The 25,922-nt window shown below is 41.7% G+C and overlaps 1 protein-coding gene across 2 annotated transcripts in view; it reads right to left on the bottom strand.

The window, feature by feature from the left end:
* The window catches only part of SERPINI1 (serpin family I member 1), an 88,799-nt gene that overhangs the window by 26,566 nt on the left and 36,311 nt on the right, over nt 1-25,922 (bottom strand). For both annotated transcript variants that reach the window (XM_090052948.1, XM_090052949.1), the window contains 4 exons: nt 8,587-8,854; nt 5,902-6,132; nt 2,854-3,048; nt 1,800-2,004 (listed from right to left, as the gene is read on the bottom strand). In XM_090052948.1, the coding sequence (XP_089909074.1) occupies nt 1,800-2,004; nt 2,854-3,048; nt 5,902-6,132; nt 8,587-8,836 (881 nt within the window). In that variant the 5' untranslated portion in view covers nt 8,837-8,854. The remainder of the gene's footprint in view (nt 1-1,799; nt 2,005-2,853; nt 3,049-5,901; nt 6,133-8,586; nt 8,855-25,922) is intronic.

Below are 25,922 nucleotides of genomic sequence, written 5' to 3'. Positions count from 1 at the left end.
AATGTAATAATTAAAAAGCATCCACTCTCCCCACAAAGTACATACACACACACACACACACACATTCAATGAAACACTAAACCAAAATAAAAAGCTGTTACTATAATTTTATGTCTTTTTCACCACCAACAGAAGGGTGGTAAGGACAGAGCTGCTTCCTTAAAACCACTGGACCATAATGCACTTCAGCTGTCCTCTGCAACCATCTGTCCCTTCCATTTTTTAAACACTCAGAAATCATTAAATCAAAAATAAATTAACTGAACAATTATTTTCTTCCATACACACATAATGAAAATCAACTAGTCTAAAAAGAGACATTAAAGCAGTAAAAAGATTGCTTTCCAAAGAGCATATGCATCTCTGAGGAAGCTTTTCATGTGCAATGAGAAAGCTGCCAATTTCATGTCAAGAAGACAGATACACTGCAAACAGTGAGGGACCTGCATATCCCTCTTCTCACTACAGGAACACCTTGAATACTGAAAATGCTCAGATTATAATAATACTTAGTAAGTAAGGTCACCGACAAGTTTGTAAGGATCACCCTGTATTTGTGCACCAAAGAAAAACCTGCTGGAGGGCTTGTGTTTGATAGAACAGATCTGTCATTGCTCCAGGTAAGCAGCAGAAATCAACTTTTCAACCAGGAAATCAGTACTGACAGTACTGAATCAGTAAAAAGGGTATTTGTGGCTCAAACTCTAGTCGAAGGGAAAAAAAAAGCCCTTTTGGAAATATTGTCTCTAAAGGCCCTCTCCCTGCTTCCTGTTAAATTCATACCTGAAAATTTTAGTATACACTTCTCCTGCAACGAAAGCAATAAATCAAAAGCCACCCAAGAAACAGAGGTTGATATTTTCATGGGCAATAGTACTTGCTATCATGTCTCCATTTTTCTGCTATCCTCTATACCTGGGTGTTGTTAGAGCAGGTAAAATGAAGTAGACATGCACCCCCATCAAAAACATGTTGGGGTTCCATATTAACATTTGGATGAAGTATTAGGGCTGAAACATAAGCAACAGTGAACCAGCTGTTCATATTTATTTATATGGAACTAACTCACTGGCTCAAATACCAAACAGGTGCAAAAGAGTTTGAGGACACATAGCTATAAACAATTTCCTGGGTCTTATATAGGATCAGTCAGATAACCAAGGCAATGTGCATGCCTATGGAAATATTCCATTTGAGCACGCGCATCATATATTTGCATTTAAATTAGAAGCATGTACTTAAGTTTGAAAATTTGGCCCCATCTTTATTCTGTCTCTGCCTTTGTGCATGATAATATGCATTATTTCTCTAGGGCAAAATACAGTATTATTGCTGAAAAAAACAAATTAGAATTGCCTTCTAGCACTCCAGGCTTTGCAAGCACATAGGTGAATGCTGTTTAGCACCCTTTAAATTAGCAGTGAATAGAAATTTGATTAGTATCCAAATGAAACATTTCATCATTTGTTGATTCTCATACTTGCAATATTTTTATGCATCAGGTTTTAAATGGTACTCATCTGCAGTACTGCTTTTTGCAGCATATAGCAAAAGTCATCATGTGGGTCAGATAATTTCCTGAGAGAATTCATTTCTGTGGGCGCGTTCATACTTTGCCCACCAACCACCGCACCGCCACCTCTGCATCTTTGGGAATTTCACTAGGCTATAGTAACCTGTGGTTGGTTGTTGAGTCACATTAGATCTGCACAGGATACTCAGATTATAGCTTTTCTTTATTCTAAATTGCAGCCTGGATGTTTTAACTTCAAAATTAATACTTGGAATAACATCCTTACCGTGGTAGATACACCTCCACTTTCTGTTTTTTCACAGAGCTAGCCCATTCCTCAATCAACTGGGCTTTGACCAGCGGTTCCAGGGTGACCAGCGGAACTTCCTGCCTGGAAAGAATGATCATCATACTTATCTCATCCCCCTCATATGGTATTTCCAGAACTTGATAGATGCCTCCAGCTTCATTGGAGCCATCACTAAACTCTCCTGTAAGACAGGAAGAATTCTATCAGAAGCATTTCCTTTGAGCTCTGTCTTCACTCAACAAATTGGGGAAAAATATGAAACGGAGGTTTTGTGCTACGCAATATTGATAACTGCAGGACAAAACAAGAACACTGCAGAAACTATTCCATACAAGGTCTCCTATCGTGGATCCTCATTTCAGTATTCAATTATCAAAAACGCAGCAAATACATTCAGAAGAATGCAAACTAGGAACCTTAAAATTACCAAACTTACCTTAAGCTTAATACATGTTGCAATGAATGCATGTATGTTGATAAAAATGACTTACTAGTTTACTACACCTGCTCACTCCTCCATCTGTCCAAACCCAGTTTTGTTAGTCTACTGCATATACTATATAGCTGTTTATTTCCTCCTCTCCAATATCACTGGGCCAGTGGTCGGCTGGCACAGCAGTCCTGTGCTCATGCTCAAGTTAATTTATGAGATAGGTATTCTACATTTTAGAAATATGAAGTCATACATACATGAGCATGATAACACATGACACTTTCCATCAGAATATGATGAAATAAATACTCTTCATAGATATAAAGTGGCTAGAGTTAGTGGGCCAGCTTTTCCAGATTAGGAAATCACACACAAAGCTAAAATGAACAAGCAAAACAGGTAACTACATATCTAGGTGGATAGTTACAATGCAGGTGGGCATCTGAGGCATCCTCCTGTGGGTTAGCAGTACTTAGATTTGCAGCTGCCAAACTATATGCGCAGAATTATGTATGACACAACGTGCTTAAATCACAATTCTTTCTTAATTGCGGAAATGTTAAGTGCTCTAAATGATCTGCTTAGATCTCAGCTCACCATAGTAAAATTCTCCCTGTTGGTACATCATCGGAATCTGCACTTCACTTTCATCATCTTTAGTGAAAGAGAAAGTTCTTGTGTTTTCAGGCCTGAACTGAGACTTCCAGTTTCCCTTAAAGTAAACTGCATTGATGAGGGCCAAATGAGTTAGGGCACTAAAATCCCTTGATGACACGAAATCTTTGATCATATCTGTCAGAGAGAAAAAAAGGGGGGGAAAAAGGAAAGAGTGCTCCAATTTGCATACCAAACTGAACATTAAATCAAAACTTTTTCAGCTTGTAAAATGCAACAAAAAAATAAAAAAAAATTACACTTCCTTACAATGTCCAATTCAGATATTCCCAGTAAATCCCAAATTAAACTGTCATTCTTTTGGAAACCTAAAGCACTGTTTGTTTGGGTATGTAAACCTTTCTGTTAAGAGCACAATTGCTTCTGAGCATCAGTTTTAAAACATATGCTATACTGAAAAGAAAATATGGTTCAAACAATTAATCTTTTTCCTAGTGCTACTGTATGGTTCACAGATTTCTTCTTGGGGTTGAGCAAAATTTCTTTGGGCTTTGGCTCCAATTCAAGGCTGTAGTTAAACACACACTTAACTTTAGAAAACATAAGTAGCCCCAGTTAGGTCTGTACTCTATAGTAACGTATAGTCTAATCTTGAGGCCATCGCAGGGTCCCAACAATTTCAAGGTAAAAGCATAATTATAAACACCATAAGTCCTCAGCATTCGCCCACTGCCATTTGCTCATAGAAAGGAAAGGAGCAAAGATATCTTGTATCTGCTCTAGTCATGGGAGGTCCTTTAGCTGGGTATAGCAGCTGCTCTGCCCACACTCCTGAATCAATCATCCCAATCAGAGTTCATTATCTGTTACCTGGTGTAGCTGACTGGAAACTGCTTGCTATTGGTAACCTAATTTCAAGTTTCTACTTCTGAAAGAACAGTAACTGATCTACTCAATGCACTGAATTTAACAACTTCCCTCAGATGAGTTCCTTGCATCCCTTCTGTGGCTAACGTACTAGTTAATGCTATGAAGGCATTTGTGACCCATGCTGCCATGTAATATGTGAAAATGAAGGCTCCCTCCAATCTGGTTACTGTTTCCCAAATGTACGGTTTAAACGCAGGGGCAAATTCTGCCTTTGGATGCACATGCACAGCTCCAGGGACCAGTCAGTTGACGACAAGGTTGTTCAGCAGAAGACAGAATCTGGTTCATGATATTCTAGGATTGCCCATGTCTCTTTTTAGCCTTCATTTTCTACAAGGTGCTATCCCTTGGCATTTCATTTTTGCCAGTGTTTTCCCACCAAATCTTGTTAATGCACATTACTGCATGCTAATTAGAATACTCCTCACCACAGAAACCTTAGGCAGCTACGGCTTTGCTTTTATACAACCTGCTTTACTTGTATTATTCAGTTTTATGAATGCAGCATGTTTGACGTGCCATTAATGAAATCCTGCCTGCCTTCTGTGACACTGCCATGCGAGGCAGAGAAAAATGGTCTCTTCCACCTTCAACACAGCAGCCAAACAAAACGTGAAATCTAGTGATCGAGAGACTCTAGGTCGAGGGACAACTTTTGCCTTAGTCAGCTCAACGTGTCTCTACCAGATGCTGACTGCCAGCTTGGTCAGCACATAGGATGCTTGCACAGCAGGCGATAGACAGGGGATCGTGCTGCATCTTTTAACAGGAAGAAAAATGTGCATCTCACTGTGCATTCACCCAGACTTGAGCCATCTTGTTCTGTGCCAGCAATGAGAGACTCAGTGCATTGTTCGTGCTGCACCTAAGCCACAGAAATGGAAGAACCAGACAGAAGAAACAGGTTTTTGCCTCTCAAATGTAACATATCCCGTGAGATTTAGGGGGGTGGGCTCCAGTGGTTGAATTCAAAATGTAGAAAGTATCATCATATGGATGTCTTCCCACTTTTTGCCACATATTTTCATATTTTTTAAACGTAATATTACATTGTTTTCTTCTCATTACAAATCTAGCTGCAGGTTCTTGAAGTCTCACTTGGTGAGATGTGTCGTATAGAAAGAGATTTTGACCTTAGCTTCAGCTTTACAATGGTACAGCTGAAACCAGAATCTGGCCTCTATTATTGTATTAATGTACAGCTTAATATTTTAGAGGTATGTTCCAAATAAAGAATCAGAAAAAAAAAAATCTTTTATCTCCACCTTTTGGCACAAACACTCAACTTTTACACAGCTACTCCAAGCATGCATAAAACCAATCACCAATAAGTGTTCCATATGTGCACAGAACAGACTATTACCATATGGGTCTGAAGGGATTCATGTACTTTTTTCTTCTCTTTTACCGACGGCCTCTGTTCACCTTAATAGCAAATTTTATTAATGGTGTAATACTATTTTTAGTTACATTTAAATGTTACCCACTGAAGTCAGTAGACAGCTGTGTGCCGATCTAGTGATAACATTTAGTTGCAAATTTATCAAAATTGCCTTTCATTGTGTTTACTCTGCATTCCTTGGTGTCTTGGGACTGATTGTGGGAGGCAGTGAACACCTATGAATCCAAGTGACTTGTACTGAGCAAGCACAATTCTCATTTATCCCAACCTCAGGCCATTGATCTGCATCAACATACTCACATAGTAACAAGCAGCTGATAAAGAAATTATGAAGAAGCAATTTCTTTTTATTAACTAACTGCATTAAAATACAGAAAATAGAAAATCAATTCAGAGTGGCTACTATTAAGGTGTCAGTACTTGCCAATATATACTGCAGTTATTTCCTGTCTCATTGGCAAAAACTAGTTTCTGAGATATACGTATTATGTGGTTAGTGATAGCTGATGTTGGCTTTTTAAAATGGACCGCCCCTCTACAGAAAAAGTAAAGAGAACTGATGCTAGTAATCTCTCTAAGAGAGAAGATACTTCAATCTTAAAAGAAACAGGTAACAGGCAGGAAAGAAATTCAGCAGTATTGCTTTGGAAACACAGAAATATTTACAGGAAAGTAATAAAAGAACCACAGAAACTTACTGTTTGTATGATTTTCCACCCACTTATTAATGTGACTGGCAACAGCTGCACTTTGACCAAAATCTACGTTTTCTACTTCAGCCTTAAAGTATTTTTTCACCAACTCCAAAAATTTGTCACTGATGTGAAATCCATTCTGTACATAGAGGGAGTTGGCAATTTTCAACACATACTGGCTTTCCTCACTATTTACTGTATCAGAAAGTTCCTTCAAGAAAGAAAATTCTTCACCTGCAGACAGAGATCAAAAGTATATTCAGTAGGACTACTGTATCAGGAAAGAAAATTATTACATACATTTCCCTTTAAAGATTAATGACGGAATTTTAGCTTCCAGTACAGAACATCATTTTTTTTAATTTTATTTTTTGTTGTTTGTTTTAGCCGAACATGTCAGAGGTCAATGAAAAAAAGCAACAGTGACCAAGATGTACTGTCAGATTATTAAAAATAACTTGAGCATTCTGTCATAGATCATTTTGTTTCAGATCTCGAAGATGTAGAACAGAGTGCATGGCACTGATTCCTACCTTAGTTTTCTACTGCCCACAACAGAAATCATTAGTAAGCCATTTTCCAAAGCCACTATATGCTACACTGTCAGTTGTATCCTTTCAGCTGTCCCAGTATCAAAAGGCATCATTTTCATCTTCTCTTGTGTATATCCATCCCTAATGCATCTAAATGTCAATAGTTTATGCCTTGGTTAAAAAAGAAAAACAACCCATGAATTTCAAACTAAATTCTTCACTGAGAGCTCTGCAAAGCTTGAAGACTTCAGTTAATCTCAATTGTCAGGACAATGCCTGGGGTCCGACAGAAGCAGGCTCTTTAGGTAACCAGAGCTCAGACAGGCAGTGACAGGCTTCATAAATTAAAAATCCCAGCAACTTGAATTGCTCTCCGAGTCAAAGCAAAAGCCAGGAAAGCACGTGGAAAGAGATGTGCCCTATTTAAGATCACCTGCACAACAATTTGAGCAACCTGCTGTTTTCTACCTGAAGTCAAAGCTTCCGGGTAGTCTGTAAACGAAACTCCAACTAGTGAGCACTGCAGTAATTCAGACCAACCTGGAAAGACGCTGGGGGCACAATCTGCACCAAAAAATAGTACATAGTCTGGTTTGCAGTTTCTTCACTTAAACTGTAAATATGGTCACCATTTGCAAGTGCTTTAGAAGCAAAGTGTAGAACAAAATAGCAATGAATACCTGCACAGAGGCAGACATGATCTATGTGGGATGCTATGCCAAGTGACCACTAAAAGGCCAGTGGATGTATTTATATTACACATACCTGTACAGCACAACTTTTTACTCCTTATAGGCGCCACCAAAATGCCCCTCCACCATTGCTTTTACAAAGGCCCTGCTGATGGGATTCATTCACAGGTTTCCAAGCAAATGCCTGTGCATACTGCCTTCCACAACTACTTTCACACTTTTGAATGGGTGCTGTCCCACTGTTGTCATGTAAAGGGGCACACAGTTCATAGACTTAGCAACAAGGAACCATGTAGAAAGAACAAATAGATTTACTTTATCAGAGAAAAATCTATGAGCAAAATGTTATGATCAGTTACATCTGTGCAGAAACATTAGTTATGTGGATGTAACTGCATGTAGGGTATAATTCAATATTAGAAGCAACTGTTTTGTTCCGTGTAAAGGAAAAAAATGGATTTATTTTTTACATTATTATTTTTCTGTCTTTCTATTTCAACTTACAAGCAGTGCATACAATACATGGTATCTGCCTATCTATTGTAGACTTAAGTGGAAGTTTCCTGACTAATGATACTAAATATTTACCCCAGCATACCAGCTGTTTAAACCTTGCCTATTATCCCAAATCATTTAGTTCCTGTAAAGAATTATAACACAAAAGATACTTGCATTAGATTAAAAGTAAAGTCATATTTGCAATATTACACAAACTGAATTTCAAGATTTATTACATTTCAAATGGAATGACTAAGAAGTTTTCATTCCTTCTCCTATACCAGGGGTGTCAAAACTTATGGCCCATGTGCTGGATTCAGCATGTGTCTGACGGTGATTTCAGCAGGGCTTGTAGAGGGGCCAGGAATTCAGGGGCAGGGCTTACTGCCAAAATCCTAGGCAGAAAGTCACATTGTCAATGCATGTTGGCAGCAAGAGGTCAGCATCAGCTGCATTAACTCACGGAGGCTGCTGCCATATCTGAGCCACTCTGCAAAGAGCCCTGTGGTCCAGATGCAGCCCAGGGGGTAGGGGGAGTTTAACACCCCCGTCCCTAATAATACTGTGCAATTCTATTACTTTGATTTCCAAACTGCTTTACAAATGCCGTACTTTAACAAATGTACTGATCCATCCCAAAGGCTTTTTGAGGCTCTCTAGGTGAATGTCATTGCTATTTTACAAATGGAAGCCAAGGTGAAGAGTTAAAATGATTTGCTTAAGATTCTGGTGTCTTCTGCTGTCAGAGCCAGGATAAGATTTCAGGCCTCTGTAGCTCTCAATCTTATGCTGAATTCACTGGAAGATGCTTTAACCTGCTAGGATTATCAATTAGGATGTCATGAAACCTACTGACTAAATAATGATCAATGAACAAAGCCTTGACATTTCCATGGTTGTTCAATAACCTCCATCTCTTCTTTTAAAATAAAAATAAATAGAGAAACTCAATTAGACGACCTTACCATTTTTCAAGCTGTCAAATCCCATGGCATGTCGAATTTCTTTTAAGGTGGACCCGTGGGCTCCAAGCTCCACCATTCCCATGGCGATTGCAATGCTCAGAGGAGAGAAGAGAATATTCTCATCTACTCCTGTAGCTCGCAGCTGATTGTAAACATTCACAGAAAACTCCGCAATGGTTTCATCAGGGAAATTTGTGTTGAAGGCCTTGCTTTGCAAAACAAGCAAAGACAACAGTCCAAGGATGTACATGTCTGGCACGTTTCAGATCTGCAAAATACATTTTATAGGAGATGAGTTCACTTAATTTAAGAAAGAACGGGATCATTTAAAAGCACAGGGGAGAAGAACATACCAAGCAAAGTCAGTTATGTTGTTTTGTGCCCTAGATGAAAAATACAATTTAAGTATTTTAACATATGGTGGCAGAGCAGCTTAAGACATGTGGCACCCCAGCTCAGTGACTGGCCATGAAGGGACCCCGAGTGCCCCTCTCAGACCCAGGAGGAACCAGTCACCGAGCCAGGGGGCACGGGAAAAGGAGGGGTCCTCTCATGTGCTCCACGACTGGAAGTGGACTGAAAGTGCTTCTGGTCCACTTCTGGGTCCGCTGATGAGCAAGCTGGGGACCCCCCATGCTCCTGGGAGATGCTGCATCTGCCCCACCATCTCAGCATTCATAAGTTGAAGTACCTAGAAAAAACATATAAAGCTGTGTCTATGTCCAAATTGTCAAATCTCTCCAAATCGAATTGAAGGCTTCTGATTCAATTCGGAGAGATTAATGGGTCTCCTGATTCTAGTCGGATTCCAAGATTCAGCCGCTGAATTGGGCCGAGTCTCCTCTGAATTGAATCAGCGACCAAAGCGTCACATAACCCTACTAGTCATGTCACAACCTTGTGTACTACTGGCTACAGTAACTGGTGTGGCTTAACCACACTAGCTCAATGGGCCACTAGACTCAACTGTAGAAGCTGATATATATAGCCCAATGTTGTAATCTTCAGATTACAACATAAAACCACAGTCATATTTATTTTGTGTTCTTTTGCTTTTGAAATTTGCCTACAGTAGAATAACACAGACCCTTCTGCCTGCAAAAGTAGTAAAGCCAAGAGAGACAAATAGTTTTTGAAGAATAAGAAAAGCTTTTCATCCAAATAGGATCTCTCACCCCACCTCTTCAACAGCTCAAGGTCCTGTTAATTTATCTTATATTATGGCAGTTCAATCGATGGCACTGACGTACAAAATTCTGTAGGTCTGCACCAAGGAAGCTTGTCCCGTAGTTTAAAAAGCAATCTAAGGTTGTGCATTGCTGTCCAAAACTGGTGAAGGTGTGCATTCTCATATTTAAACTGCTATGCCAAGAAAAAGATATTACATGGTTGCTTGGTTACAAAGCATGTGTCAACTCGCTGGTGAGAGATTTTGAACGGAAAAAAATGAAAAAGTTAGTGAAGAATGAAGAACATGGATCATTGATTAAGTGAAAGGAAAAAAGAGCCACCTGTTGGAAATAAATCAACTGTTAGTCAGTGTCTAGTTTTGCCAACTAGGTGCAAGTAACCATGTGGTAATCTCTAAAGGAAGGGCCAGCTGATTTTTATTTTGCTGGAAATATCCTTTAGGGAAAATTCCAGCAGAATGGGGACCTAAGGAATTCAGTAAAATACTACTACCCAGATCTTCTGTCAGGTCACCCACAACCCAGGCTGAAAATGCTTCAATAAAGAGCAGTGCTGCCAGCTCTTCCACCTGTGTCTTAAGTCTCATGATGCCAGCTGCCAGTTTGTTGTTAGAATTTGAGAATCTTAGTTTTCATGGAAAAATGCAAGTTTCTAGTCCTGACAGCTACAGCAAAATACTTCCACAAACTAAAATCCCTTAAAACAAAAATGAGAAGGCAAATAAAAGATAAAAGAACTGGAAAAAAAAATCATGATTTTTGGGGGCCTGAACAGATTTCTGACTCTGAGAAGTGGCAATTACTGAAGTCATGCAATTTGTCTAACTATTCCACTTCATGATCTCTGTGCAATAATACTTAACATTTAGATAGTACATTTTATCTTCAAAGGACTGAACAAGCATTATCTAATTGAATCACACAGCACCCCTGAGTGGTACAAAATTAAGTATTATTGCCCCATTTTATAGATTGGAAACCATAGGAAGGATCAGGGTGCATGCGTGTTTTGGCAATGACTCTAATGCAGTCACTGTTTAGTGCTTTCTAACCCCCAGGCACAGATCAGATTTTTGCTTTGTTTTTTCAGGGAAACTGTGAAATACATACACTTGTTAACAGGTGAGGGAACTGAACTATAACTGCTCACAAAAGCAGGCCTTACTGAGGCTCTAAAAGAGTTTATGCATATTAGCCAAGCATCCTCTTCATGCATCCTTACTGACTCTAAGTTAAATAACTGTATGAGACACTGAGATGGGACAAGGTTCATAAACCCCCCACAACTGAAATTACCTGTGCTTCTTAATCATTCCTTGGACAGTAACCGGATCAATCATTCTCCCAGTACTTCAGAAGATACCAAAAATCTCCGCTGTAGGCTCTTTTATTTCACTTGCTATTTGCTTTAGAATGATGCAGAATAAATCATCTGAGCCTGGAGCACCGTCAGTTTTGAATAGTGCTTATGACTTGACTACCTATTTTAGCATAATCATAAAATGATCTAACATTTCTATCTCCTGAGGAAAACGTCTCCCACTCTTTGAGGCACAACCTGCACAATTTCTTTCATGAACACTGAGGCAGTGAATTCATTCAGGTCCAAACGAATATCAACTTTATCTGTCATGAGCTTTCCAGCTGCATCCTTTAATGAGATTAAGGATCTCATACCTGCCTGTTTGCTACCTGATGTTCTAAGAAGCGTAATGTTTCTTGAGCTTACCAAATAATTAATAGATTTATCACTACTATCTTTGCACTTCAGGCTTCTTTAGCTGAGTGAGAGAGAGAAAGTTAGAGACAGAGAAAGTGAACGTTTATATGTCTCCGGAGACAGGCTGGTATTATTTCATAATCTCACAGCCCCCTTGTGCTAAGATCACAACAGGGCAGAATGATTTTAATGCTGTGGCTTCCTGTTTGAAGTCTCTGGGTTTATTTTGTAAACCATGTTTACACACCTAAGAGTGCTACCACATGGCATCCTTGTAAAGCTCTTGTGGTTGAAAAATCACTGTGCTGTACGAACGCATAGTAGAAAACAATCTAAATGCATGATGGGACAAGGAGTGGGGGGCGGACGGCAGGGAAAGGGAGGGGAAGAGAAAAAATAGGAGTCTCATAATTTATATTTTAGATGTGAAAAACTGTGGTGCAATGAGATTGTTTTGTCCAGGACCCACAGGAAGTCTGTGACACAGCCAGGACCAAAATCCAGGTCTTCCGAGACCCAGGACATAGTTTTAAACAGAAACCCATCTTTGCTCTTGAATGATGAGCTCAAAGCATTATCCGACTTCTTAATCCTGTCCCCCAATTCTGGGAAAAAGCCATATAGTGGTCTAAACTGAAGAGCACGTGAGTTATAGAACGGGAATATATAAAAGTGTTCTGCGGAGCAGGAAGGGGGTTGTAACTCTAGTTGATTCCATGCCACTTTGAGAGGGGTAATTAGTCTGTTGCACTAGCATAATCTAATCTTTCATTTACGAAAAAAGAAGAAGGATATTTCCAAACCTTTTTGTTTGTGAAGACAGTTTTTCCAGCACTCTCTCATCTATGCTGCAGCTCAGCAGGTTAAAACAGCACGGAACAAAATGCACGTGCATAAATGTCAATACCTAGGTTAGATCTAGGTAAATGCAAATATTTTTAATCAGGTTAGATGGGGGACCAAAAAACCAAAATAAAATAAATCACGTACAAAACAAAAAACCTGCCCGCATTCACTCCCCTTACTTGAGGTCCTGGACTTCTATAATATTTTTAAATAACTGTTTTGCTAGCCAGAGTGAAGGGTTGATTTCCTTCTGCTTTGTAAAGGAACTACATCAGATTCCTATCCATTACATGGCTAGGCACTGTATAAGGAGAGCAGTAGTGCGACTTCATTCAGTCTCGATCATTAAAATACGTTGTTCTTACTCATATTTTGAGCTAAGCAGTATTAATATATTAAAGCAAAAATTAGGTGACTATATTGAACTTAGTAAATGAATGGAATACCTGGCCATTTTATACTCAGCATATCCTGACTTACTTTATTGCAATCAGAAAGGAAAACTTTAATTGATACATAATTTTGTCCACCAAAATTTTGATGTAGAGGTTTTCAAGTTTCTTGTTTACCCGCCTTCCGGAACATCTGAGGGAAAGTTAAGTGCAAATTTACAAACTATATTTAATTATATAGTAGAGATGTTAGAAATGATTCAGCCTCCATTTAAGGGGAGCAGCCACATTAAGCAAAGTACATGAGCATTTGCTTATGTCTGACTGAAGATGACTGAAATTAAGCATGAGCTAAAGTGTTTAGCTGAATCATGGTTTTTGGTGTGAATGGCCCAGATCTATAACTAAGTATTACTTCTTACAAACATATTTTTAAAAACAACAAAAGCTCCTTTTTGTAAAGAAAACTAATTCCCTGGCTGCACGGATGAGTGAGTAGAACACTATAAAACAGGCTAGACATTTCCTGGCACTGCCCTTGTCAGACACAATGACTAAGTTGAACATTTAAAAAAAAAATCACTTTTATCTGTTTAACTTGAGAACTGGAGCCAGATCGCAGAGTACTAACATGCGTGCCACTGGCTTTCATGCTGAATTTTACTACTGAGAGTCTGGCCCTTGATTATCATTCCGGCCATAATTGTGATAGCTGCTCTATTTCTTTCTTGCTTAAGGCTACAGCCCTTTCTCTTTCTGGTTTTAGACCTCTTCTAGTCCTGATCCTGGGTCTCATCCACTGAACTGCTGAGTGCCTTAACAGTGGTACAGAGTAACTTTAACACACAGTGATTTCCATAGGATTCAAGGGCACTCCGTATCTTGCTGGATTGGGACAATATTGAATTAGAACGCAGTCCTGAATTGACTGTACCAGATCCACAAGCATACTATAAGTGAAGGAAATGAAGCTGAACATTATCTAATCTATGCCTGGGAAATTAAACAATTCCCATGAGTATCACCAGCCTTTTTAGATGGTACACTTATCCTTTGAGCCATCAACATTACAGGCTCTAATGCCACCTAACAGTCACTCTGCATTAACAGCAGCCAGTTAAATGGTATTACATCCGCTCAAAGCAGGGGGTTAAAGTTCACCTGTAGCACAGAATGGTGAAAGAATGTTTCATAAAAAATAATCAAGAATGTTCAGTCTTAGAAGTCACCAATGGCTTTTTGCCTATAATGTATATTTGCAGGATTCTTTCCCCACAGATGGATCTAGAATTAAACTTCGAAACAAAAAACCTTGAAAACTCTGGCTATATAGCAAATAATAGATTTATATGAGCAGCACATAACCCATCATGCATTGCAGGTCAACTGTCAAAGGAGGAATCAATAACACTTAATCTGGGTATTTTATTAGGGTATGGAAAAAGATAACAGGAGACCTCCCTTGGATTAGTTGATGTGCAGTTACTTTGTGTGTGTACCGGCCATTACCACAGTAAATGAAAGTGATTTCCTTTACAGCTAAGATGCTCCAGTTCAGCTTTCACTTACTGCAGGGTAATTGCTGGCATACAAACTACAAATGCCTGTCAGCTGTTCTGCAGTAAGTCCTGCTTCCTGCTAACTTGGTTTAATTTCATCATTTGTCCAAACCTTATACGTGATTTGTTTTATTTAGTATACACACACAGACACACCCCCTCTCATCCTCGAGCAGAGAAGGTTAAATCAAATCAACACAATGAAGGAATCTCTTTCAGGAATTCTCAGCCCACTGCCAGTTTTCATGGAGCAGTTCTACCATGAGAAACATTACCATAGCCAAGAAGTCCGGTGCCTGCAGTGGCAGCCTACCCTTGCCCTGTGCACAGATCCAGGGGGCACATGCCCCCCCCATACTTGCCCAGGAATGCACGCAGTGGCAGGACCTATTCTCCTCCTATCCCCACACCTCATCAAATGAGCCACCTGTAGCTCTGTCCCGTGCCCACCCCAGCTGGGTAGCACCTATTGGCACTCCTTTGCTTCAGCACCCAGGGCGGTCGTCCTACTCGCGTTCTACCCCCACCCTTGCTATGGTACTACTGAGAATGGTATCTGGTTAGAAATGCTAATGCAGAGAGAAAGTCCTATGGCTTACAATAGCTCTTCCCTAAAAGAAAGAACATCACACCACAATGACATTTTTTCAAGGACAGAACACTATTTGTTACACACCGAGTAAAAGAACTTATGTGTAATTGTGCCATTTAGCAATTTTCACCATAACTACTCTTATGAACATGCCCATTTCTAAACGAACTGGGGAACAGACCAAGTGACAGTTAACTAATGGCCGACCTTGTGAAATTTCTGAACACCTCTTCAATTCCCATTGCAGTCAAACACTCTTTCTAAACTCTTTGGGCAGGAGATGTATCAATCCTATGGTCTGTAGGATGCCATGTTAAGATCTGCACAAATATTATGCATTCAGCTCAAATGCTTATTAACAGATGGGTTGACAGAATGAGAAAGGTTAATTGATTTTCATAAGATGACAGAGTGAATCCATGGCGGAGCTGGGAATGAAAACCAGGAGTCTGAATGTTTATGCATTCCCCCTCTCAGCATCAGACCTCATAGGCGGACTGTCAAAACACAGTGATGCAGTAATTTGTGCTGCTGAAATAGCTTAAAAAGAAACTTGCCTATCATAATTCTACAATACAAAGACCCGTCACACACTCTGACAGTAACATCCATCATTTCCTTGCTCTGCAACGCCAGAGCTATTTACACGTAATAGCACTGAGCAGTCTCTTTATTTTGGGGTTCTCCCACATTACTAAAAACAGTGCTACAGCCTGTTTTCAAGAAATAAGAGACAGAGTAGCAAACTTCTGATTATAGCGTGAGGCCGCAGCCCTGCACTGAAAGTGCAACAGACTAATCCATGTATCGGGGTTGTCGATTGAGTTCCAGGTCACAGCAAAAATCTTTAACAGGCTTTCAGTAAAGGAATGGAGCCTTATTTACTTTGTAAGCTGGCAAATTATTCATGATGCTATTGATATGATGATATTCTTTAAAACTGTTTTCTGCTGGCAAACAGGATGTGTTTGCTTCACTACTTTCCATTTGTAACTCAAAGTTCACATGCCGAATTCATACAATGTAATTCTCATATCCCGGATAAAAAATGTTTAGTCATCCACACCGGAGAATGAAGTATTTGGATGACTAATCATTCATGGAAGTCAGGATCACTCACAAATACCCAAATAATACCTGAATACCCTGAGCTAATAATAGAATGCCATGAATCATAGCAAACCAAATTTACTGCTTCCACAGGCAGGTATAATTTGCAAATCAATTAAGATGAAAAACACCATCCCAAGTATACAGTAACCCTAGTAGTCCAAACACTCTCCCCTTCTGAAAAGCATTCTTTACATATCTACCATGTTTCTTTCCATCTTTACTTAGGGACTGTCATCCTTCTGAGAAAATGAATGTTCACTCGTTAATGTCCATTGTCAAATTACCATACCAGGTCTACTTGGCAAACATGAGGCTAGCTGTCCAAGATATCCATGGATTACAGTAAAATACAGCAAAAGTGCTATGGCAGAGGGTCAAGCAAAAAGAATTTTTAAAATTTTTAACGAATAAGTCCAAGAACAAAGGAAAGATGAAGAAAATATATTCAATTACATACTTCTGACAGTACAAACTTTCAGGTCAATGCTGCATTTCCTTTTTCTCCATGAATCTTCACAACACCAATTCTTGCACCTGTTTTAGACACTGCAAATGCACTCAGTGTATTCCCTGATAGGCATTATGGGCAACCAAATGCATAAAATGATTCAATAGATTAACAATAACTTAATCTCTCTTTTCTAGGCCTGTGGTGGTACATAATGGTCTGAAGAAAATACCCCCAAACTCTCAACTTCTGTCGTACAGTATCTCTGGGAAGAAAAAACAGTAGTTTCATATTCCTGTGCCCCAGCTTCTCCCACCTGGGCAATGGGAATTATCAGTACATATATGCATTACAAGCCTTACCTATGGCTTAACATTTGCCTGAAGATAAAAAAGAATGTGCAAGTGGGGAGTCTGTGTGTTACAGGACTAATCCACAAAGGTCACGTCTGCTACAAATGTAACTAGTGATCCACTGTAGTTCAAGTTGTGGTAGGTTATGCTTCCTCATTTCAATCCTCTATATGTTGGCCAAAAGAAGCATGAGAGCTCTAAATAATAGTATAAATAAATGAAAGTAACATTGGCTCCCAAAAGCAACTCTGCTGAAATATTGCCATTCACAGAGTTGTATCTGAGCATAAAAATTATTTTTTACATAGCCCAGCATGTTAAGGTCCTTTTCTTTTTTCAAAGACAATGTTTAAACCACAGCCCGAAAAACAGACTGAAGGCCAAACCAAAGGTAGACCCAAGTAAAGCTTGAGACAACTTTCCAAGCTTTCATTTGTAAAACAAAAATAGAAACTTCCTAAGATTTTGGCAGCTATTATATCCACAAAGGGACTGCTCCTCTTAGAAGGGCAAGTGAGGCTCTAACAACTGAATTTCAGCTTGTTAAATCAGTTCACTGTAAAATGTAAATATACTAGACCTGAATGGCCTGCCAAAATTCAGTCCTGATGGTTGCTTCCATTAGGAGAAATGGATGACTGTTGCTTTTTAATACGTGTATTATATGTTTGCTTATAAAGATGTCCAAAGTCTTTTGCCCTGAACACAGGAGGAAATAAACGGGAGATGGAGTCTTTGCCCATGGTTCCAATTCTCTCCTCAGCCAACATTTATACTATCGCGGGCTTCCTCGCTCAAGGTCATTCTGTCAGCACCTCCGTGGTTATTTCTGGTGCTCCCTTTTCAGTCGGGCATGTCTCTTGCTTGTCTCATACATACAGCACTCCACTGGAACAATATCAACCAAAAGAGCTCTCTGCCTACATAGTTCAAGTATCTGAATGATACTATATGTTCTTTTTTCCCCCAGGTGATGACATGCCTATGTTTTAACTGGAGGGTCCTAACATGGTTCCTTAAAGGACTTACTGGCTTCTTGCAATCATCTTATATGAAAACTTCCAGTAGTTCCACATACGCTAGGGGCAGCAATTACACATAAACTGGTTTAAATGAGCAGAAACGGGTTTAAATTTGTAACAGAACATAATTTCAGTGCACATAAACCAGTTTCAAAATAGCTGAATCCAGTTTGAGATAAACCTGCTTGAATGTAGTATCCGACCTAACCAATTAAGCTCAAACCAGTTTATAGAACTTCTGTCCTAGACCCCTTCCTGGTTTAAGTTAAACCAGAGCCCCCCAGGATCCCAGCATGCTTTGCAGCCCTGGGCTGGTTTGTGCTCTCTGCTCCAAAGAGCAGGACTAGCCTCACCCCTCTGCTCCCTCGCTGGAGAAGGAGCATGCAGGGGTGGAAGTGTGGCCAGATACCAGGTCCCCCTAAGGTGAAAGGGGTAGGGAAGAGGTTTATTCTCCCCTCTGCCTCTGGGGGACCTCAGTCGGGGCCTGCCAGCCCCAACTGCCACCTCCACTGATAGCTTCCTGCCTGCCTGAATAAGCTCCCTCCCTGCCCCCTCTGCCAAATGCTGGAGGAAGGGGGGAAATAACCTCCCTTGGTGTCCCAGTGCCTAAGGGGGTCATGTCCCTGTCCTTGGAGCAGTAAGGAGGGAGAAACCCTGATGGGGGCAGCACCCCCTGTTATGGTTTCCCGGGAATGCAAGCTACTTCCCAGTGGAGGGGCTGCACTGTGGGCAGGAGCAGGGCAGGCAGAGTTGCTGCAGACTGCAGGGGGGTGAGCAGTGATGGCAGTGCTAGGAGAGCCATGGCCACCCCTCCGAACCCTGGTGCCATCACTTGCCCCATGTAGTCTGTGGCAGCTCTGCCTCCCCTGCTCTCACTTCTACTCCCACCCGCAGTGCAGCCTCCCCCCCTCCCCCCACAGCACAGCCCCCCTGCTTGTGCTTTTGGGAAACCATGACAGGGGATGCTGCTCCCATCACAGTCCCCGTCACCTCACCACTCCAGTGGTAGGGGCAGGAGCATGGCCAGAGGCCAGCTGGCATGGTCCCTTTTGGCAAGGGGGCATGGAGAAAGGTTATTTTCCCCCTCCCTCTAGGGGCTTATTCCACTTGTCACCCTGCACAGCGAGTGATCAGTGGCAGCAGCTGGGGCTGGCAGACCCTGGCTGCAGTTCCCCGGGAGCAGAGTGGGGAATCAACCCCTTCCCTGCCTCCTTTGCCTCAGGGCCATGCTGGCTGGTGTCTGACTGCACCCCCACCCCTGCCGCTGCAGAGGTGAGTGGGGAGTGCCAGGCAGACCCCAGCTCAGGCCTGTGGTGGTGGGACAGGGAGGTGGGAAATAAACCTCCTCCCTGGCCAGTTCACTTCAGGCTACTGCGGGGGCTGGCCACCCCCCACCTCCACAGCTTCTCCCAGCTTCTGGCCTGAGCCACTGCAGGCATGTGCCTGCCTTTCCTGAGTCAAGAGGGAATGTCTATTCACTTGGAAATGGGTTCAGTCTAGGCAGGTTAGACTAACCTGCAAACATTGAATCAATTCAGACTCCAGCTTTTTAAAAGTCTGTCCCTAGCCATACTGTTCATAGCACTTCTCTTGCTTAGGCTAATCCAGAAGAGGTATCTGCAAACTCATGCACAAGAGGATGGACAATCATGCACCACCCAGCCTTTCAATTCACAATCACTGAGACACTCAATTTCTCCATTGTTTTTTCTGGACAGTTTTCAGGAAGTTTCTGTTAATACAGATTTTCACTGCCTCCCAGTCCCTGATCTCCCTGCTTCCCAAATTCCACAGCCGATTGCTGCAGGCATTATTCAGCAAGGGCTTTCCCTTTCCTTGCATCTGGGTAGTGCAGGGGTGTTCTTGTTTGCAGGAAGGAGAAGCTTCTAGACTGGATAAACAACATAGTGCCCAAGCTGGGGCAAAAAAATGCCTGTAACTGCAGCCTAAGCACAAGGTTTGCATTGCTAGCTACCCCAAAATGGAGAAAGCAGAACCAACCCCTTCCTGTCCTCTACATTACTTGACTACATCACACAGCTCATTTCACACTAGTAAGGAAATGCAAAAGTGGCCAAGTACCAACTGCAAGCCAAGACACTCTGATAAGTGTTATGCCTGCAGAAGCTGACAACAGGGAGATGAAGTACACTCAGTTCCTACAACGGCAAGGAAAACTAGATTCCAAAGGAAAGGAGAAAGGAACACATGTTCAACTCTATGAAAAGGAATCACTCCAGCCATCTGCATGCCCAGACAGGTTTAAAAAATGCAGTCCTTTGTTTGCCTGGTCTCTTTTACATCTGTAGGGTGCAAGGGTTTTATAAAGAAACCCCAGGTCTTTTCAAAGAAAAATTACTGATCCTTTGTTGCAGCTCCTCAGCAGGGACTAGACTAAAAGGGGTTATTTTAAAGGCTGATCTTATCTACGTACAAAGGGAACAGTACTGTGGGTGTGGGGCATGGAAGACATCACAAGCTTTCTCTTTCCTTGATCTGCAAAACAGGGTGCCAGCAGCTAAGGGAAGGGTGTGAGTATGGTGACTAAACTGACTGCAACCTTATTTGGAGGAGAATATGCCAGGGGCAGGTGCAAAGTCCATCAAAATCATCCTTCTTTGCTGTAAGAAAAATGTGCCTGAACTTGGAGAAAGCCCTGTTTGTAGGGAAGGTGGAATAGGGACTGTGATGCGAACTACAACCATAAATACTATTTGTAAGAGAATGGTACATCAAAGACAGAGGCAGATGAGGTGTGTGAATGTCTGTGCCTCCCCTACCTAGGATAACTGCAAGCAGGATATGGTTGCCATAAGTACCAATAAGGCTTGGCTGTCAACCAGAAAGGGAGGTCACAAAGAAAAAGACTACTTGGAAGCTAGCAAAATATCAGAGAGGACCCTTCCTCTATGAAGGATGTGATGAACGTGAACGACCATTAAAGCATAACAGCCACAAGGCAAACACGAGCATTTTGGAGCATGGTTAAGTTGTTCTATGAGGGAATACAGCAACTCGGATAAAAGCCAGGTAAAAATCTAGTACTAAGGCAAATTTTTAAGACCAGATACTTCAATGAAAATCATAAATATGGGCCAACTGGGGGAAGTATGCTTGAGAAAAAGAGGCAACAGATATTTTTTCAATGAAGCAATGAGATATACATACTGTGAAAATGAATACTGAAGACTGTCTAGTTACTACAAAAGGGGTGGAGACAGATTTTCCCCATTATGCTCAAAGATTGTATAACCTGTGTACTGTGATCATGGTTTTCCCTAAAATATATTAAGACAGCCTTTCAAAATTACTTGTGCACCTAGGTATTACTTCTTGGTTCTAAATGTAACATCTGAGGGCCTCTATACACATGCCCCGGAATGGGGAGGGGGAAGGAAGCACTTTAATCAGAGTGGCTCTGAGACCTGCTCTAATTAAAGTGCCCGCAGCATCATGTGTATTCAGTGTCCCATGTTTCAAAATGGCTGCAGGGGCACTTTAAATGAAGCTCATTCTACGAGTTTTAGTTAAAGCACCCTCACTGCCATTTTGAAATGTGGGGGTGCTAAATACATGAGACACAGAGGCTGCTGGAGCACGCTAAATAGCACGTCAGAGCAAAGCTCCACCACATGCATAGGTGCCCTTGAGTGCCTGATATGCACTAGATATAGACAGCCAATTAATCAGTTGTTTCACAGTACACAAGTTTGTCAGCCTTGCAGTGGTGTAAAAATTTTGGTTTTGAATATTAAAGATAGCTTAATACACTTCTGTAAGCTTATGACCTTGTCTCACAGAGCTGCTATAGACATATGTCAACCATTAAACTTATTTGATTGAGCATGTTTGCCTTAGTGAAGTGCAGTTACAGTCATATTTCAATCTGCGCAATCATTAATAACACAGTTATGGCATTTTAATACCATCTGTTGATTCACTGTCACTGCCTTCAGAGTAGGAAACCTTGAGGTCAGTTTTGTTTTGTTTGCTGTTCTTTCCACCTTAGAAATAGAAAAAGAAGTGGCAGAAATAATGTCATTTCAAATGGTGTGCGAGTGTATTTTATTTAAGCCAGGGGCGCTCAACTTCTGGCCTGAGGAACAAATGTGCCCCCCAGAGCCATAGATATTTCATGGATCAGGGAATCTGGTGGCAGAGGACTGGTGGCAATAAATACGGCCACACGCCCCTGCTGTCAAATTCCCAAACCCCAAGCTCCATGCAGCAGGTTGAGGCCGGGCCCCTCCTCTTCCCCACCCCGACAGCTGAATGAAGCTAGGCTATGCCCCTGTCCCAGCTTAATAGGATTGGGCCATGTCCCCTTTCCACCTGTGGGGCTGGCTCAAGCCCCCTCCCCACTCTCTCTGTGGGGCCAGGTCCAGCCCTTTCCCCTGTGGGGCTGGGTTGAGGTTGGGGTTTGGGCAGGACCATGCACCCTCTCTCCACCACGCCCCCTCCCCGGGGGGCCAGGTTGGAGCCAGGATGCCCCCTACTTACCTCCACATGGCCAGATAGGGCCCTGCCATAGCTGCCCTATGCCATATAGGGACCACCACCTGGATCTAGCCCATGGGCAATCTGGACAGTGCTCATCTGGCCTGTCGGCCAAAAAAGGTTGAGCACCACTGATTTAAGCCATTACTGTACATACTCATTTGGAAATAAGACAAGGAATAGTTCTTCTAAGGAATAACATTAGTGATATCACAAAGTTTGGGCTTTCTTTGTTTAGTAACGTGCCTGTTAATTCAGGATGTGAGTATACATCTGATGACACTGCAATACACAGGAAATGAAAAGGAAAAAGTTTTGAATGGCATTTTCCCACAAGTGGGCTTTAGTCCCTGATCCAGTGAAGCACATTAGTAAATCAGATGACTGCAGTATGTTTTGGCTTCAGGATGAGACTGTTTTTATTGGGGCACTCATCTGGAGGCACACAGATTTGCAGGTGATGTCTAAATTTACTCAAGTCAAGATTTTCAGAAGTATATTCAGACTTCAGGTACACAGCCGGAAACAACTTCAACAAGCCAGATATTAGGAGATGCAAAGTAAAATTAGTTGAAAAATTTAGAAAAAATAGTTTTTGGTTGGAGGGAAAAAGTGCAGTTTGGTCAAAATTAAAGTGTTTCATAGGAGTATATTGATGTAAATTAAATGTTTGACAGGGGATAGAGTCAATATTATCATCTGGATTTCTCCAATTATAATAATGGAAATTTATAGTCTATATTATTGATACACTAATGATGCTTTCCAACTTTTCAGTGGTTTGAGGATTCCAAATTCAATTCTTTTTGATTCTTCGTTGTATGAGACGTTTCAAAATGCTGAACATTTGGACGGGGGGGGAGAAAAAAAAAAAGCATCTCAAAATGTCAAAATTTCTTTAAGAGCCAGAGTCCAGAATCAAATTCTTTCAAGAACCCCCATCAAAACCGATCCAGCCTGAGAACACAATCACCCACGGGCGGATCCAGAACCATGACAAGGGTGTAGCTGCACCCCTTTTGGCTGCATGATGCACATGCAAGTGAACTCTCTGAGCTCACTACGATACAGCCTCTGCCAGAGCTCTGCATGTGCTGTGGGCTCTCTGAACTCGCCAGGTGACTGGTACAGACTCTGGCTGGGACTCCTGCTTTCACGTGGCTCTGGAGGCCAGAGGATAAGAGCTGCCATTGTATGTTCTCCCTTCCTTTCCCTGGCAGAGCTGTGCTGACACTCTGGTGAGCTCCAAGAGCTCACTGAACATACACTACACAATAGAAGAGGGGTGCAACTCTCCTCTCGATCTGCACTTTCAACTACCAAAGCAATGATATTTTCATGAGGGTTCTAGACCCAGGGTAAGTCCTGGAAGAGCTCTGTTCTGCCTGGGAGAAGAACTCCAGTAAGGGCAGGAAGTACTGCCTTAGCTCCAAAAGACCCCACCAAGATGAACTCATGTGGCAGGTCAGGAGGAGCCCCCATTGCTTCATTTAAGAGAAGGCAGAGACAGCACTCTATCCACAGTACAATGATCTGGGGAAGAGTCCTCAAAGGAGGCAAGATGGAGTACACGTTCCTTCCCCCTCCAGATTTTATTGTGGCAAGGGCTCTTCAAGCTTGGTGTCATTCATTTGTCATTAGCAGCTGCACCTACGGTACATTGTAATGAGTTCTCTCTCTTTCTCTCTCTCTCTCTTTTAATACAAGAATATCTTCCCATTTGTTCCTGGTTGTTCTGCAAATTCCCTCATCTCAAATAAGATACACGTTTGGTATTTTACTGCAAAATATGGTAGATCAGTATGCTCCCAGAAGCTAGCTCCCAACTGTAATTTAATTAAAAGGGCAGCAGCTAAGTTTCACCATATGTGGCTGCCAGATGCAATCATTGCAGTTTAAGTCTAAAGGTGATGTTATTGCATGTACTGAAGCGTGGTTTTATAAGTGATGAAAGCTGTCACTTATGCCACAGAAATTGTTGTAATGCACTCTGATTTTACAGTTTCAGCAGAATATACAAGTATCAAATATAGTTTTGCTAAGACACTTACAGCTGATAAACTTTGGATATGGCATTCACTCTTAAAAAAGCTTTTTGGTACATCCAGTCACACTCAAGGTATCCCAATATGCCCTTACAGTGCTAATCTACATGTTAGGAGTATAGTGACTTCATAGACAAACATATTAGCCATTATACAGTAAGTAAAGGCTTGTAGCAGCATTTTATCTTAAAAACAAACAAACAAAACACACACACAGGAACAAAGGGCTCAAATGACTGGAGATTCAAGGGGACTTGGAACAGAATAGGAAGCCTCTCATTTCTGGATGGTTCATGTGACTTCACCAGGTTGATTGTCCCTGTTTGGAGAGAGACTCTTCTGTCAGGGATGTCAACGGGAAAAAAACTGAACCGACTGCCTTGTAGAATAGTCCAACAGGAGCAGGAGGACCCTTATGGAGTCACTGTAAGACTTGAATGTAACAGGGCCACGTCAAACTCCACTACAGGGAAGAAGGGACAGGACTCTTTGAGGAGGAACCAAACAGGCTGGAGGCCATACCCACATAGAGAGTATAAAAGAAGGGCCACAGCAGAAAGGTGGGGGGGAGGCAGGAGCTCTGGCTGGACCAGAAACAAAAGCCACCCAGGACAACTGACTGGGGTAAGCCTGGGAAAAGAGAGAGAAGCCTGCCAGGCCATGAAGAAAGCCAGATGGGTGTTGCACCTTTTTCTGAAAGAGGCATAAGCGTTGAAGGGAAGAGACTAGCTTGGGAAAGAAGAACCCTGGGGAATTACAGGAGTAGGAGAATAGCAAAGCTAAGAATGCAGCATACCAGGGGGACCAGCAGTCACAAACCCTGTCAACAAGACACTCCTTTCCAGCAAGCTAAAGGCTGGACAAGCCTCTGACTGGGGTCATCTGACCCCAGCACTCTTTCCTGCCCATGGCAGGGGGTCGGACTTGACGATCTGTTGAGGTCCCTTCTGACCCTAGCATCTATGAATCTAAGAGAGATTAATCGGGGACACCAGAGGAAGAAGGCTGCATAGGGCAGAGCAGGGAGCACAGGCAGTCGCACATCTGGAACCAGGGGAAGATGCAAGCTGTTATACCTACATAATAGTTAAAAATTATATCCTTTAAACCCAAAATAATGTAACAGCTAATGTACATTTAAGATTAAATTTCTACAATTTGGTTCAAAAGTTCCAAGGATGAGTTAAAATTTTCATAGGTTTCATAGACATTAGGGGCTGAAAGGGACCTCATGAGATCAATCGGGTCCAACCCCCCTGCCATAGGCAGGAAGTCAGCTGAGATCAAGTGACCCCAGCAAGAAATAAATCCACCTGTTTTTTGAAGGAGTACAGAGTAAGTGCTTGCACCACCTCCAGGGGAAGTTTGTTTCAGACCCTGCACACGAATCTTTCCTTGCTGGAGGAGGGGACAGAATTAAGCCCTGATGTACCTATATATAAAATAAGAAGGTTCAGAGGCCTGAATGTACAAAAATGGAAAGAAACTTCACCTGAAAATCCCCAAGCTTTGAGGAGAAGAGTCTATATCACTTCTTGCATTAGATGCAATGTGTCACC

This window comes from Crocodylus siamensis, chromosome 6 (genome assembly GCF_052110815.1).
Source record: "Crocodylus siamensis isolate JL-2025a chromosome 6, ASM5211081v1, whole genome shotgun sequence".
Classification (NCBI taxonomy): Eukaryota; Metazoa; Chordata; order Crocodylia; family Crocodylidae; genus Crocodylus; species Crocodylus siamensis.
Note: the sequence above shows the minus strand (reverse complement) of the source record. Positions and strands in the feature narration are given on the sequence as shown.